At 44.4% G+C, this 14994-nt stretch overlaps 1 protein-coding gene across 1 annotated transcript in view; it reads right to left on the bottom strand.

The window, feature by feature from the left end:
• Window positions 1-14672, bottom strand: part of DCBLD2 (discoidin, CUB and LCCL domain containing 2) — a 110531-nt gene extending 95859 nt beyond the window's left edge. Inside the window, exons 1-3 of the mRNA XM_041748614.1 lie at window positions 14543-14672; window positions 13914-14445; window positions 13674-13786 (exon numbers count right to left, since the gene is read on the bottom strand). Coding sequence (XP_041604548.1) covers window positions 13674-13786; window positions 13914-14445; window positions 14543-14672 — 775 coding nt within the window. The remainder of the gene's footprint in view (window positions 1-13673; window positions 13787-13913; window positions 14446-14542) is intronic.
• Between the last annotated feature and the right edge of the window lie 322 nt (window positions 14673-14994).

The following is a 14994-nucleotide window of genomic DNA, read 5'->3' as shown; positions in this document are numbered from 1 at the left end:
AAACGTGCCTCCAGTTTTCCAGTTATGAGCAAATCCTATTCCGTACCAATACTTAAAATGACAAAGTATTTAAAAAAGTAAGACTAAAATCTGGAAAAAATTCTTTATTGGCTAAGCACCTACTACACTTGGAGCAGCGGTGCTCGAATGAGGGGAGACCCGGAGGCTCCCAGGGGGGCAGTTTTACCTCCCGATTGGCAATGTCTGGAGATATTTTTGGTTGTCACAATGGGGGGGGGGGGCGTGTTACTGGTATCTGGTGGGTAGAACCAGAAATGCTGCCGAACAGAACATCCTCCGAGGTGCACAGGACAGCCCCCCAGAGTAAAGAACCCCCCAGAGTAAATGTCAGTCGTCCTGAGGCTGAGGAGGCTGAGGAGGCTGACTTAGAGCAAAGGCGAGGACCTCTCGGGAGGAAGGTCTAAGAGCCTTCTCGGCTGGGTTCCCTCCGGCCCGAAGGCTAAGGCTGTTCTGGCCACTGAGATACACACAACCTAAGAACACTTCCCTCCCACAATCCGCAGTCCAACGAAAGAGTTTTGGAGTCCCGCTTCCTGATTTTTAAAACAAGTAAACAGAAGTTACAGGAAAGAGAATGTTCATTAGCCTACAGCCCTGGAGTCATTTCTTTCCTGGGCCAACGGCTCTTAAAATTAGGGTTTGAAAAAAGGTGCGGGGATCCCTGGGTGGCTCAGCAGTTTAACGCCTCCCTTCGGCCCAGGGCGTGATCCTGGGGTCCTGGGATCAAGTCCCACGTCGGGCTCCCTGCATGGAGCCTGCTTCTCCCTCTGCCTGTGTCTCTGCCTCTCTCTCTCATATGAATAAATAAAATCTTTAAAAAAAAAAAAAAAAGAAAAAGAAAAAAGGTGCTAATAGGGTCAGGAGTAAGTCTCCAAATTTTCTGCTTAACTTTGTGCACTAGAAAGAATAATGATGACCTGTGACCAGCCAACACCACCTCCCGTTAGCCATTTTCTCAAGGCAGAGTTGACAAAGGCAGCATAACTACGACGGGAAAAATCCCTTTCACAACGGTTATCCTAGGACCAATCTGTGCGCCCTCACCAGTAACTCCAATACCACCACATCTTTCTCCAACATCAACACCACCATCACCGTTAGCTTCTCCTCCTCTAGACGGTTTCCACCAAACTATAACTGGCCATGAAGGACAGAAGCCTGTTGGTGCAATTTTTGAATTTCAGTGGAGAAGAAACACTGGAATTTGATCTTACTGCTCCTTTGTTTGGCTGCCGATTTATCTAAGGGATTGCTCACAGAACATGTGTTCACTTCCTCTGAAGAGTCTAAGGTCAGATGTGTTAAGCCAGATATAAATTTTGGTATTTTTCCAGGAAAATAACAGTATTTTTTTAAACTACTTATCCCTAGAGAAAACAGAAAGAACATTAAACATATATAAGTAACAATGAATGAATACAACGAAGAACATATTATTTTAGGCTGCTCTAAACTTCAAGTGTTTGTGTTTTTTTTTCTAATAAGCACATGCTCATGATACCAATTACATTTAACCCTGCCGCCACCCCCGTATTTTAGCCACATTACTACTAATACTTAATATAAATTATCTGAATGATTGAATAGTATTAATATAAATACTGTGTGACTTCTAAATACACTGTAACAATACCATACCAATACCATAGGCAAATGCAGAAGCTTGCACAAACATGCCACAAACGTAGAGCAATGTAACTTTCATTACAATCAGTATAAACTATGAACAGTTTATACTTTTCCAGCGAGCTTTCAAGGATTAACCCCTACTGAGTCTGACTCTACTTCCTATAAATGTCACTTCTATCCCATCTTATAATGCATTTGTGAAATCTTATAATAAATCAGCTGAAAAAAAAAAGGGCATTCAGAGTAGAAAGGCATTCAAAGGAATAACTTGCAAGAATTAACTAATACATCCTATTTCATCTGGCTGCAATGACGATGTTTAATGCAGTATTTAGCACTGTGAATTTCTGGACTAAAGGATTACATCAGTCTTACTACTGTTAAATTTTTAAAGTTGCACCACCACAAATCTCAAGTAAATAATTCGCAGTACTGCTTTAATTTCACTCATTTTTTAAAAAATACTAGACAAGATGGATATGCTCTGAAAGCCTGAAGAAGGTCACTGTGGCAATTTTTAGAAAAAGAAATAGCTCCCAGCTTCATTCTTTTTTAAGCCCGAACTATTCTCTGCATGTGTGATAATTTAAAAAATTGAATTACATGAAGGAATGTGAGATGTATAAATCCTCTCTAATCCCCACCAAGCACACACCCAACTTGGAACACAGTGGTTAAGCAAATGAGTTCTGGAGTCACAGAATGAATTTAAATGCCCTATCCCACCACTCACCATGACCTTCAGGTTAGTTATTGCTACTAAACCTCGGCTTTGTAAAATGGGGGTACTAACAATTCAGACACACAGGGTAAAAATTAAATGAGATATTGTATGAAAATATCTAGTATTGAGGGCCTTACCTATAATAATGTGCTCCATAAACACTCCTTGCTGGAGGCTACTATTAAAAGCCCAGAAAGGCTTTTGCCCATCATAGGTAGGTAGAGGGCATCTGGCCACAACCTAAAGTAACAACAGTCCAGTGGAATGTCTTGTGAAAAGCATAAATCAGTGAGAAAGTAATTCTCACTCCTCCTCTCCACGATGACCTGTACCTCCCTTCAGTAACTCTCTCAGGACCACCACCTGGACTTGACTTTTGCCACTGTTAGAGGCACGCCCACCCACCTGTGAACACTCAGAAACTTTGCGGTCTCACTCTGCTGGTCGGTGGGTGTCCTGACCTTGCAGCTCTCTCATACCCACATACTTTCTGTGAACTTGACGTCTCTCTTTTCTCCCCATCTATCAATCTGGTTCTGGCCTCATGGCTTTCCCTGCCCAGCCTAGACCTCAACATCTGGCACTAACTAACTCTTCCTGGTACCTTTACTTCCTAGCCTTTGTGTCCTTCCTGACCATCTCCCAAACCCTCCCAAACCCTCATTCCTGGATCATATGATCTGCCACGGAGCTGAGCACTACTGGGGGGGGGGGGGGGGGTGTCACAAACTCCAGGGGGATAGGTGTCATTAAAGTAATGGGTTCCAGGAGGACACCTGAGTGGCTCAACAGCTGAGCGTCTGCCTGTAGCTCAGGGTCTGATCCTGGGGTCCTGGGATCGGGTCCCACATCGGGCTCCCTGTGAAAAGCCTGCTTCTCCCTCTGCCTGTGTCTCTGCCTCTCTCATGAATAAACAAAATCTTTAAAAAAAAAAATAATAAATAATGGGTTCCAATCTCAAATGGGCACTCAATGCCACTCAGTTTCATCTTATTCAGTGATTCTCAGATCAACATTAGAATCACCTAAGGGCTAAGTAAAGGTTCTCAGATTCCCCCCTCTCTATCTCCCTAGATTCTAATAAACACATCAGAAAAAGGATCTTAAACTTGGAAATTGGTTAAAAAAAAAAAAAGGTGAGCAGCACATCTTTTCAATGTCACAAAAGCCAAAAGCTGCCCAAAGATTTATAGGACAAAATAGTTAGCTGAACCCAGTTTGGGTTGCATGTTAACATACCAACTGTTGTCTAGTAGAGATGCAAATCACTTTTGTCCAGCTGAAAAGATAATCCCGAAGGTTACTGTTTATGACTCTACTGGCCTTAGCCATCTAATCTAGTGATCATATCCTATGATCATAAACACCACTTAGTATCTCAAATACTCTCTGGACAGGACTTAACATTAGTGGCTCCCTCATTAATGAATGAATTGAATAAAATCTTTGACATGTGTTCATTTTATATTTGCAAAGCAGGTATAGTTTTGCCTCTTTTGCAAATTATAACCTGTAAAATAGCTCCACGATGGGTCCTAGGTTTTGCATTTTAACAAATCATAGAACGCTAACACTAACAGCAACAACAAAATACCACAGAAAATTCTTTCCATCTAGTGTCCCCCGACATCTACCATTTCCTTGTTCACTTTTCCTTTCTTTTACAGAGAAATTTCTCAGAAGAAATTTCTTCTGTTCTCCATAATTGACATCTTACTTCTTTGCCTCCTGTTCTAAGTTTCACAGCACTGCAATTCATCTTCCGGACTGTTAAAGGCTGGACTGCATCCCTTCCAAAAAGATATGTTTAAGTCCTAATTTCTGGTACCAATGAATGTAACTGTATTTGGAAACAGGGTCTTAGCAGACGTCATGAAGTTACAATGAGGTTACAATGAGGGTGGACCCTAATAAAAAGTGGTGTCCTTATAAAAAGGTGAAAATCTGGACACAGATACAGACACAGGAAGGCTGCTACATTATAGAGGCAGAGACTGGACTGATACAAAGGAGCTCTGAAGATTAAAACAGCCGGAAGCTAGGAAGAGGCCAGGAAAGAGCCTCCCCTAGCATCTTCAGAGAGTATGGCCCTGCTGATAACCCAATTTCAAAATTCTAGCCTCCAGAATTATATGCCAACACGGTTCTGTTGTTTTAGGCCACCTAAATTTGTACTAATTTGCAATGGCAGCCCTACAAACCACAGACCTACCTCCCCAAGGAAACTCTTCACCCAAGTGGGTGGTTTCCAAGCTGCCAAACATAAGTGGATACTTTTCCATCCTTATCATTTGTGACCATTCCAGATTATCTAGCATTGCTGACCCTTCCTTCCCTCCCATCTTTCTTCCTTCCGATTTTCCCTCCCTCCTTCTTAAAATTCTTCCCTGGCTCAGTTCTTTGAACTAATTGCAACTTCTCCAGCATCTTCATAGACTTATCTATTTTTTTTTATTTTTTTAAATTTTTATTTATTTATGATAGTCACAGAGAGAGAGAGAGAGAGAGAGAGAGAGAGAGAGGCAGGGACATAGGCAGAGGGAGAAGCAGGCTCCATGCACCCGGAGCCCGATGCGGGACTCGATCCCGGGTCTCCAGGATTGCACCCTGGGCCAAAGGCAAGCGCCAAACCACTGCGCCACCCAGGGATCCCCATAGACTTATCTTAATACTGACTGCTGCTGCTGCTCAGGTCCTCCTCCATTCTGTGCATCTCCCTACTTAGTTTTCAGTTACCATGGAGTCTCCAACCTTCTCCTCGTCCTCAAAGCTGTCACCTGCTTATGTATTAACCACCTCCACTCGTACAGATTCACTCAACAAAAACTGACTACCCAAACAGGTTTGATCCCAGCCCCCAAACATTCTAGAAAAAGAGGGGACTTCGAGATTTAACAACAATAGAGTGGTAGTAGATATCCTCGATTGACATGCCTAGTATTTAAATGTAGGTGCATCTGACTCCAAAGTCTCCATACTTTCAAAGTCCACCAAAGTATGAAACAGTAGAGACGAAGAAAGTGTTCAGGTTTTTCAGAGTAAACACAAGCCGAAACCAAAAAAGGAAAAAAAAATCTGGCAGTTTAAATGATACTTGCAGGAGAATGGAGACTAGGCTGCAAGGAAATCCATATTTAATGAGTATTTGCTGCGCGCCACATACTAGGAAAATGCACAGCACGGATGGAATCTACTCATGAGAACGGTTGTCACTCCAAAAAGCCTAGATGTTAGGTACGTGGAAAGCCAACAGCCCAGAAGAAAGATGTACATGAGCCAGTGTGTATTTTGAGCATGATTCCAGGTACAGAATAAGAAACACCATTCGAGTTTAAATTATACTAAAACATTAACAAAAAATTATACTATAACATGACTTACGTTCCCTGATACAGCAGTGTCCTGGACAAGAGGAAGAGATGGTTTGGGGAAGAAAGGAAGGAGGCAGTTATACTGTGTGGGGATGCAAGCAGGGCCGGGGTTTGGTCTACACAGCTGGAGATTTGCTCAGTAGTCCTCACTGCGGTAGATCCAGTCCCACTGGCCACACGACTTTCTCCAGTAGCCCTGAGCTACCCAGAATCAGAGAAGACCGGGAGGACTGGCACATAGCCACATATGGGATCTGACAAGGAGAAGGGCATCAAAGGCAAGAGGGACACGGGAGGCTGGGATGACAAAGTGAACCTCAAGAGAGACAAGTGTAACGGATGAAGGCAGAGGAATCTAAGGATGATGCCTGGCTAACACTTCAGGTACAAACTCCTGTCTGGCCCTCCATGGAAAGTCCTCCACTTTGTTCACAAAGTCCTTGTTCCCACTGGACTTTTCTGCCTTCATTTCTCATTAACTTTCCTCTGACACCAGATTATTGAAACTACCTGAACATTCTCCAGGAATTGGAGCCGTCAAAGAAAGAGGAGGCAAGGCAACTACTAGAACCACGACTGGGGGACTCTGATAATGCCAGTGGCAGTCAGTCAAATCAAAGTTTGAGAGACAGGGCCAAGAAGGGCACCCCATCTGCTGACACTGCTAAATCAGTGAAGGCTGCTGCTCTTCAAGATGACCAATCAGACAAGGTGGGCACGGCAGTGTTTTCTGAGAATAGCCATGGCTGTGTGCAGAGTTCTGGTGGAATTTCCACCTAGGGAGCAGAGAAGCCTACCTAGGTCCCAGACGGAGGGCAGCTGGGAGACCCTAGGCGGAATGTTAGGCCCTGAGCAAGGAGGTAGTCAGGTGCAAGAGCGGGCTCTCCTCCCAGGAGCCCGAAAAGTGCAGGCTCTGATGCTAACGGAGCCTGGGGAGGAGATGCCCAGAGACCAACACCAAATCATGGGCCTGGGGCAGCAGGTTCACTCCAGAAATGCCTTCTTAATTCATGTGTTTTGAATGACAGATATCATGCTGCATGTTAGAAACAAGAAAATGAGTAAAACTCTCTGCCAGGACTAATCTCTAATATTCAGTGTGATTAATGAATGAATAGACATAACTGAAACGTCCCATCTGGAGATGAGTGTGTGGTGACCGTTAAAGAACTCCTCTCAGGGATAATACCCAAGAAGGGTTCTGAAGGGATATTAGGAGTTTACCAAGCAGGCAAGGAAAGGAAGAGGCCTTTCTAAGCCAAGAAAATAGCATGCGTAAGGAAGTCAGTATAGGGAACAAGGCAAAAAACCATGAAATTATACTCTAGAGTAATAAAAAGTAGTTTGGTCTTACCTGTGAGCTACATATAAAAGGTGACAGATGCTGGCATGAGATTAGGTCAGAGAGGAAAGGAGAGACCATGCTGTGAAAAAATTACATGTATAATATGCAAAGGAGTTTGGATTACATCTTACAGGTGATCAAGAGGCTGCCAGCCACACTGCTTCAGAAAGGCAATACCCCAGTGCCCCAGAACCATGGCCGGCAGTAACCAACCTGCCAATATCCACCCAATTATGAGGCAGGAGCAAGGCCTGGGGTTCAGGAAGGAGGCAGGAAGCCAGGACCAGGGACTTAGAGTCTTGCAACAGGCTAGGCTTCCACACTCCCAGGCCTTCCTGACTCCTTGCTATCTTTACTTCTCAAACGTCTGTCATCCTTGTGGCCTACAAACCTACAAATCCTTCAAAGCTCACTCAGTTAAAATAACTTTATAAGAAAGGCTTCTACCTCCTTAGGCACCACAAGTGCTTCTTCCCTGCAAACCCACAGCAAAATGCAACCTCCCTTGAATTATATATGCAACTTAAAGATAATTATCTCCCCAACTACATGGTAGGTTCTCTGAAGACAGAATGTTTTACTCTTCTCTAAATGTCTCAGGACATACGTGCACACATGCTTGGAAGCTCATAGTTGGTACTACGTCATGCTGCAGGTTCTCAACGAAAGGATGATAAAGAGTACCAGCATCTTTTCCTTATCAACCAAGGAATTCAGTTTTGACCGCCAACTTGCATGCACCCAACTCAACAAAAGCCTTGCCCACTTTCAGAGGGCAGTTGAGGGAACCAGCATCTCCATAATTCAAGTGGCTAATCAACATTTTTCTTCCAGCTACATATCCTTCAGCATGCAGGGTGATTAGTAGGTAATGTTTTAGCAGGCTTTTAAGATTACCCTGTTATCCCATCTCATCTCCTTCAGTGGAAAATGGCATTCATTAAATGCTAGTTTACTTGAGTATCTGTACTTTCTGTCCTCATATATTACATTGATTTAATCCACATAATGATCTGGGAAATGAGCATTACATAGGTTTCTAAGCTAATATTTTGCACAGAAATATCTTCTTAAAAGACTCCACCCTTGATGAAGAATTCAAGCAGATGGACTAAAGAAAATACTGTAACAGCAATTCCAAACAATAGAGTAATTACTTCATAATGTCTTGTGATGAATTTTTACATTTTGAATATTTTTTTTGCTGTCTTTTTAAGTATTCCTATGGGTGCTAAATTAGCCTACACAGTACACAATTTCAACACAACATGCCTACAGCACATAACACGATTAAAATTACAACCACATGGGATCCCTGGGTGGCGCAGCGGTTTGGCGCCTGCCTTTGGCCCAGGGCGCGATCCTGGAGACCCGGGATCGAATCTCACATCGGGCTCCCGGTGCATGGAGCCTGCTTCTCCCTCTGCCTGTGTCTCTGCCTCTCTCTCTCTCTCTCTCTCTCTCTCTCTCTCTCTGTGACTATCATAAAAATAAAAATAAAATAAAAAAAAAATTACAACCACATAAGATTATTATGTAGGAGTGTGAATATGGAATAGGAAGAAACATATGAATAGTAAGCTGATAGGTTAGGGGGTAGAACTGTGGATAATGATCAAGTTTTTGGTCTTAAACAACTGTAATTATCTGTACAATATTTAATAAATACAGTGGTAAGGCTGTGTAGTAAGGTTACAAAGTAAACTGATTCCATGAGCCGCACAAGAAAAACCACCAAGTTGTCTCACTTCATCTTTCAACAATCACATTTCACTATATCTACGAAGCTTTTCCTAAACCTGACAATTTTATATCATCATGCTACATCCTTCCAACGAATTAAGAAGCTCAAATAGAAGCTATTTGCATGCATTCCATTAATGCCCAACATTACTACTGAGCTTTCCCAACCTAGGTTCATGGTTCATTTTGTTAAGTATAATCCTAAACTTAAAACCACTTCTATACACATGTAGCCTTTCCTCATCATACATATCCTCATGATTTCTTTTTGGAAATTAATTCATTTGTCATTTTCATTATAGGTGGTACTTTCACTTAACACCAATTTCACGATCTTAAGGTAGTTTTTTTTTTTTTAGTTGGGTCTTCTAGAATGAAGCTCAGATGTTCAGACAGAGATATTAACCACCTCCAGAGGGAATTAATGTTTCCTCTTTGCTTAAAGCATCGGGAAATCTACCTAAAATCAATGACATACAATTCTACAATTGATTTTTCGTTTGAGTTCTTAAAATGTGGATTTTAAACCTAATCATTAGCAACTATGGAATTTATGCTGTATTTCTAATTTTCACTGGGCAAAATTAATCAGAAATATAGAAGAAGGATGCTCTGATTTTTACCTCTGAACAAAACTACATGTAAGAGGCCTTTTTTTTTTTTTTAAGATTTTATTTATTTATTCACAAAAGACACTGAGAGAGAGGCAGAGTCACAGGCAGAGGGACAAGCAGGCTCCATGCAGGGAGCCCGATGTGGGACTCCATCCTGGGACCCCAGGATCATGCCCCTGGGCCAAAGGCAGACGCTCAACCACAGAGCCACCCAGGAGTCCCGAGAGCCTAATATTTTATTTTGCCAAGAAAAGACAATGGAAAATTCTAAATTAACCTAATGTCAATATTAGAAATAATTACAAATGACCATTGCTGAGGGAGATGTGCTCTTCATTTCTGACAATTTACAAATACTGTTGGAAAACTATTTACCTGCCTCACAACCAAATAAAGCCACTACATGACAGAAAACAATTTTTTCCCCACACATTAGTTCTGACATCACTGTGAAGTTGAATGATTAAGAATGAACTTGTCTCATAGATTTATGCAAACAAAAATCAGTACTTTCACAAATATTTCATATTAATAGACATAAACAGGTGGCTGAGCAGTTTAGCGCCACCTTCAGCCCAGGGTGTGATCCTGGAGACCCGGGATTGAGTCCCATGTTGGGCTCCCTGCATGGAGCCTGCTTCTCCCTCTGCCTGTGTCTCTCATGAATAAATAAATAAAATCTTAAAAAAAAAAAAAAAAAGAAGGAAATTGTAAAAAATTAATTCCCTGATATTTTACCACATTCCAATAATAATCTAACCTAGAAGGTAGCCAAACCCTCCAGGACACGAAGGAGGAAGCTGAGCTTGTGAGATGAGGGGACACAAATTTCTAGTCAAGATGTAAATCAGAGACACAGAATTATTCACAGTAGACTCTGAACTTCCTATTAAATACATTTATTACAGTAGCAAATATGCAATCATCATAATAAATTTGACCAAATTAAGTCTTTGGGACGTGTTATGGGAAAAAAAATGCTTTCAACAGCAAAAATATTCTGAAGATGAACTCAACTCAAACTTAGAACTTAAAAATACAAAAACATAAGCTATATCTAAAACACCATCATAGAAAATTAAATGTGCAGAGGCACAATCTATTTACAAATAAATGAAATAATATTGGTTAAAATACATCCCTGCTATGAAAGGTTGACAAATTTTCAGACCAATGATAAATTTTATTCTGAGCCAAATAAAAAGAAAAATCACTCTGACAGCAGAAAACCCGCTCAGGAATAGGTATGTAGAGCATTACAGCTGATCCCTGAACAACTCAGGGGTTAAGGGTACTGACCTCCCTGTGTGTAGTCAAAAATCCGTCTGTAACTTCGGACTCCCTCAAAACTTTGTTCGCAGCTTACTGGTGACCAGAAGCCTGATCAGCCTTACAGATTACATAAACAGCCTATTAACATGCATTCTGTATGTTACCGGTATTATATACTGTATTCTTATAATAATACCTACCTTATTCTTAATTGTTAAAATACTTCTAGGCTATGCAATTTCTCTGCAACTTTTTTCAAACTGTTGTAAGCCTCCCCCAAAGTTTCCAATATATTTATTGGGGGAAAAAAACTGGCGCATACAAATGGATCTGTGCAGTTGAAACCTGTGTGGTTCCAGGGTAAACGACAATTGGAATGAGAGTGAACACCTTCTGCTACTTCAAAACGATGTCTGAGAGATTTTTAAAAATTCCTGAAGCACAGTTCTTCCTCAACATATACACTGAATGCATTTCTACCAAGACTAAAGAAAGAAAAATCTAAGCATCGCAAAACATTTTTTCACAGCTTACATTTTGATTCTACATTAACTGCAGAAAATTGGGAAAAGCATACAAAAATTACCCACAACTCTACCACCAAAAGACAACTATTATTTTATCACTTCTCTTCAGTCTTCTTCCTAAGATTTCTTATATAGTAAAAACTCAAGTTTGTCACCTAACACTACAATATGTAGACAGTCCCATTATTAAAAATTCTATAGGTGTTTTAAAACACTGCTTCTCATTTTGAAATTAGAGTTCTTTTCAGTTTATGTGAGAGAATACCAAGTGCACCCCAAAGCATGTGTCAGATTAAGACTGGTCTAAAAGCAATTCCACTACAGTCTGCATCAGGGTCTTTGGGTAAAAAACAGAATTTTTAAAAATTAGAAAATAGAAATTTCACACAATTCCTGCGTGTCCAGTGATATCCACCTAACTGGTTCTTATTTATCAACTTAAACTCAAAATTAATAACAATAATCACAACTATATTATGCTTTTCCATTTGCAACACTCCTATGCATTATCATTTCACTTTTGTTAGGCTACAAAATAGGTACGTATTCTCATATCACTGATAGACAAAGAAATGAAATGACTTCACAAAATTTACCCAATCAACTCAGAAGAACTAGAAATCAGAGGTCTTTTAAATTACCACCATGATTTCTATTTGTGTTAATCTACACAATTTATATAAGACATCATTGTGAAAGAGGACCATGCATTCGTTAAAATGCTGTGCTACAAACTGAAATTACACCTGGAAAGAAAATAAGGTAATAATATTTGCATGTTAATTAGGCCAAGTTCAGGAAACTGAAAATTGAGACAACTGCCTCATGTGGGGAGACATATAACTGCTTCTATACTGTTTAAAGATTTTTAAAAAAACATTATAGAAACACTCTCACCCTAGAAATAAGCAAAACTGAATATTCTGCTTATGTAGCTACATTCCTTTCTGTATCAAGGAATAGATTATTCTGTTTATGTAGTTACATTCCTTTATGTACTTTATATTTTTTGTGTCTCAGTTCCTTTCTGTTTGAAATGGGATAAGGCGATTTATCTCAGGTGGGTATGGTAAGGATTAAGTGTCTTAATACAGAGAATCCACTTAGCATTGCGCCCGCCTGCCACAAAGTTAAGTCCCAATTAGCGCTGGTCGTATATAAGCCTTCCTGGTTTGTCCCCCCCCCCTCCCCACTAGAAGGAAAAGATAGGCATACACTTGAAAACTTCAGTTGGGGGTAAGGATTCAACATTTTAATTTAGTAAATGCTGTTGTTTAAGAATTTATTTAAGAAGACGATCTAACTAAAAACCCGAATGCTAAGCCTCTACATTTTAAGTTACACATGTAGGAATGTGCCTACAACAAAAAGAAGTCAGTTTACAAAATATATTTCTCTTTATTGTTAGATTATACTTCCACATGCCTGTCAGAGTTTCAGCATCTTCATAATGACAGGCTTATGGCCATGATTCCACATTTTACTGAAAACCATTCGAGAGCAACCTTTAAGCTGGACTTAAACATGGAGATCAACTTAAAAATCTTCCCAGCAATAAGTAACAAACCAAGCCATATCCTTCTCACTGCAGTAAAAACGGAAATGCAATGGAAAAATGTGTCCAATAACTGATGCCAAACTGATTAAAAAATTGCGGTTCGCTGCCTGAAAATAGTACTAAAGGGCGGGGAGGGGGGAGGGGGAGGAATGGGCCCTGCATTCTCTTTCCATTATGATCATTATTCAATAAGTTTTGCTCAATTCTGAAATAGGTATTTCAAGGTCTGTAGGGGAAAGAAAGTTTTGTCACTTTCTGAAAGGGCTCATTACCCTTGCACCTCGGAGTGCTCCATCTGGGAGCACAGCTCGTAGGCGGGGCACGCGGGGCACCCAGGCCACCAGGGGTCACAGTAAGGGACCTTGAACCGCACGGCCCGAACCCAAGGCTCAAAGCTACCCACAGTCAGGGCCATTCGCGTGTGAACCTGAGCATTTCCACGAAAGAGAAGTGTCGCCAGTTGCCTTCAATTAGTCTAAGACGCTCTTTAATTATCTTGCCCTCCTGGTCTCTCCATCATTTTAGCCTAACTTTCGGGAATCACGCCTCCAAAACTTCTCTTTTTCCTCCCAAAGGTTCTCCCCAGAAGAATCCACTACCAAGAGGGAGGCCTTCCTAGCCGGGTCTCGCTTCTCTCTTTTCAGGAAAGCCAGAGGCTTTGTCAAAAAGTAAAGGCGCGCCCGGGGGGGGGGGGGGGGGGGCGCACAGGCAGAGGAGCCCACCTTTGCAGCTGAAGCCCGGAGGGGAGGGTCCGGCCGGGTGCCGCCCGGTCCCGCGAGGTCCCGCCGGGTCCCAGGCACCCCCCCCCCCGTGCATCTGCACCTTCCGCTCACGTCCCGGGGCCCCGCACCCCCCGGGGCACCGCTCACCTTGCTGGGCTCCGGCGTCCTCGAGGAGCAGGACCAGGATAAGGAGCAGCAGGAGGGACAGAGGCATGGGGGAGGAGGGGGAGGAGGGGGAGGAGGGGGAGGAGGGGGAGGAGGGGGAGGAGGGGGAGGAGGAGCAGCCGCCGCCGCGGGGAGGGAGAGGGCGGGAGAGGGGGAGCGCGGCCCGGGCGGGGGCGGGGGCGGGGGCGGCGGCCGCGGCCCGCAGTCGCGGAGCGGGAGGGCCGAGCCCGGCTCTCAGCGGCGCCCCGCTCCCCATCGCCGCGGCCGGCGGTCCGCCTGCATAGTGCGGCGCCCGGGGCGAGGCGGCGGCGGCGGCGGCGGGAGAGCGAGCGGCGGCCGCGCTGAGCCCCGCGCTGGGACCCCGTCCGCCCCGCGCGCCGCTCTCGCCGCTCTCGCCGCCCGCTCAGGTCCTGCCCTCGCTCCCCCTGCCCCGAGACCAGAGCGGGGCGCTGGAGCCGCGGCGGGCGGCTGCGCGGGAGCCGGGCACGCGCCTCCCGCCCCGCGGTCCTCCGCCGGCCCCGCTCGCGGCACACGCCCGGGCTCCGAGGGGCTGGCTGGCAGGCGGCCGCCCGCTCCCTCGCGCTCCCTCTGGCGCTCGCTGGCCACGCCCCCGGCCCGCCACGGCCAATCGGCGGTCGGCTCCGGTGCGTCTGCCCCCGCGCCCTCCAATCGGCGCGCTCCGTCCGCGGGCGGCCCGTTAGCTCCCGGCCCTCTCCCGGAGCTGGGCCGCCCCCCGTCGCTCGGCTCCAATCGCCTGCAGCCCCACGGAGGCGTCGCCCCGCCCCCGCCCGGCCCCGCCCCCGGCCCCGCCCCCGGCCCCGCCCGGGCCCCGCCCCCGCCCCCGGCCCGGCCCGCGCGCCTCTCATTGTTGGGCCCGCGGCCCGAGCCGCTCCGGCCGCCGCGGCCGCCCGCCCTGGCCGGGCCTTCCGGGGCTGCCCCGCCCGCCTCGCTCCGCCCGCCTCGCTCCTCCCCGCCGCACATCAGGCCACCGCAAGGGGTGGGCGCCCAGGCTCCTGGAGGCTCGGCGCTGGGGCCTGCGCCTGAGAAACCTTTTACAGAAAATAAAAAGCAGAGCGTGTGTGGGGGGGCGGGTGTTTTTAAATGAAAACTACAGCTGATTGTTGCAGCAACTCCGAGTTAAAATTTTAAAAAAATACAGTGTTCAATTAAAAAAAAACATGTATTTCTTTTTTCCTATGCCTTCTACTATTTTACTCTACTGGGAGCAGGACAAAAAAACCAAAACCACATATAACAAGATCCATGCCCCCAAAGCAGTTTAAACCTAACATCCCAGCAGCAT

The sequence above is a fragment of the Vulpes lagopus genome, chromosome 1 (genome assembly GCF_018345385.1).
Source record: "Vulpes lagopus strain Blue_001 chromosome 1, ASM1834538v1, whole genome shotgun sequence".
NCBI classification, from domain to species: Eukaryota; Metazoa; Chordata; class Mammalia; order Carnivora; family Canidae; genus Vulpes; species Vulpes lagopus.
The sequence above is the reverse complement of the archived record's forward strand: the minus strand, read 5'-3'. Positions and strand labels throughout refer to the sequence as shown.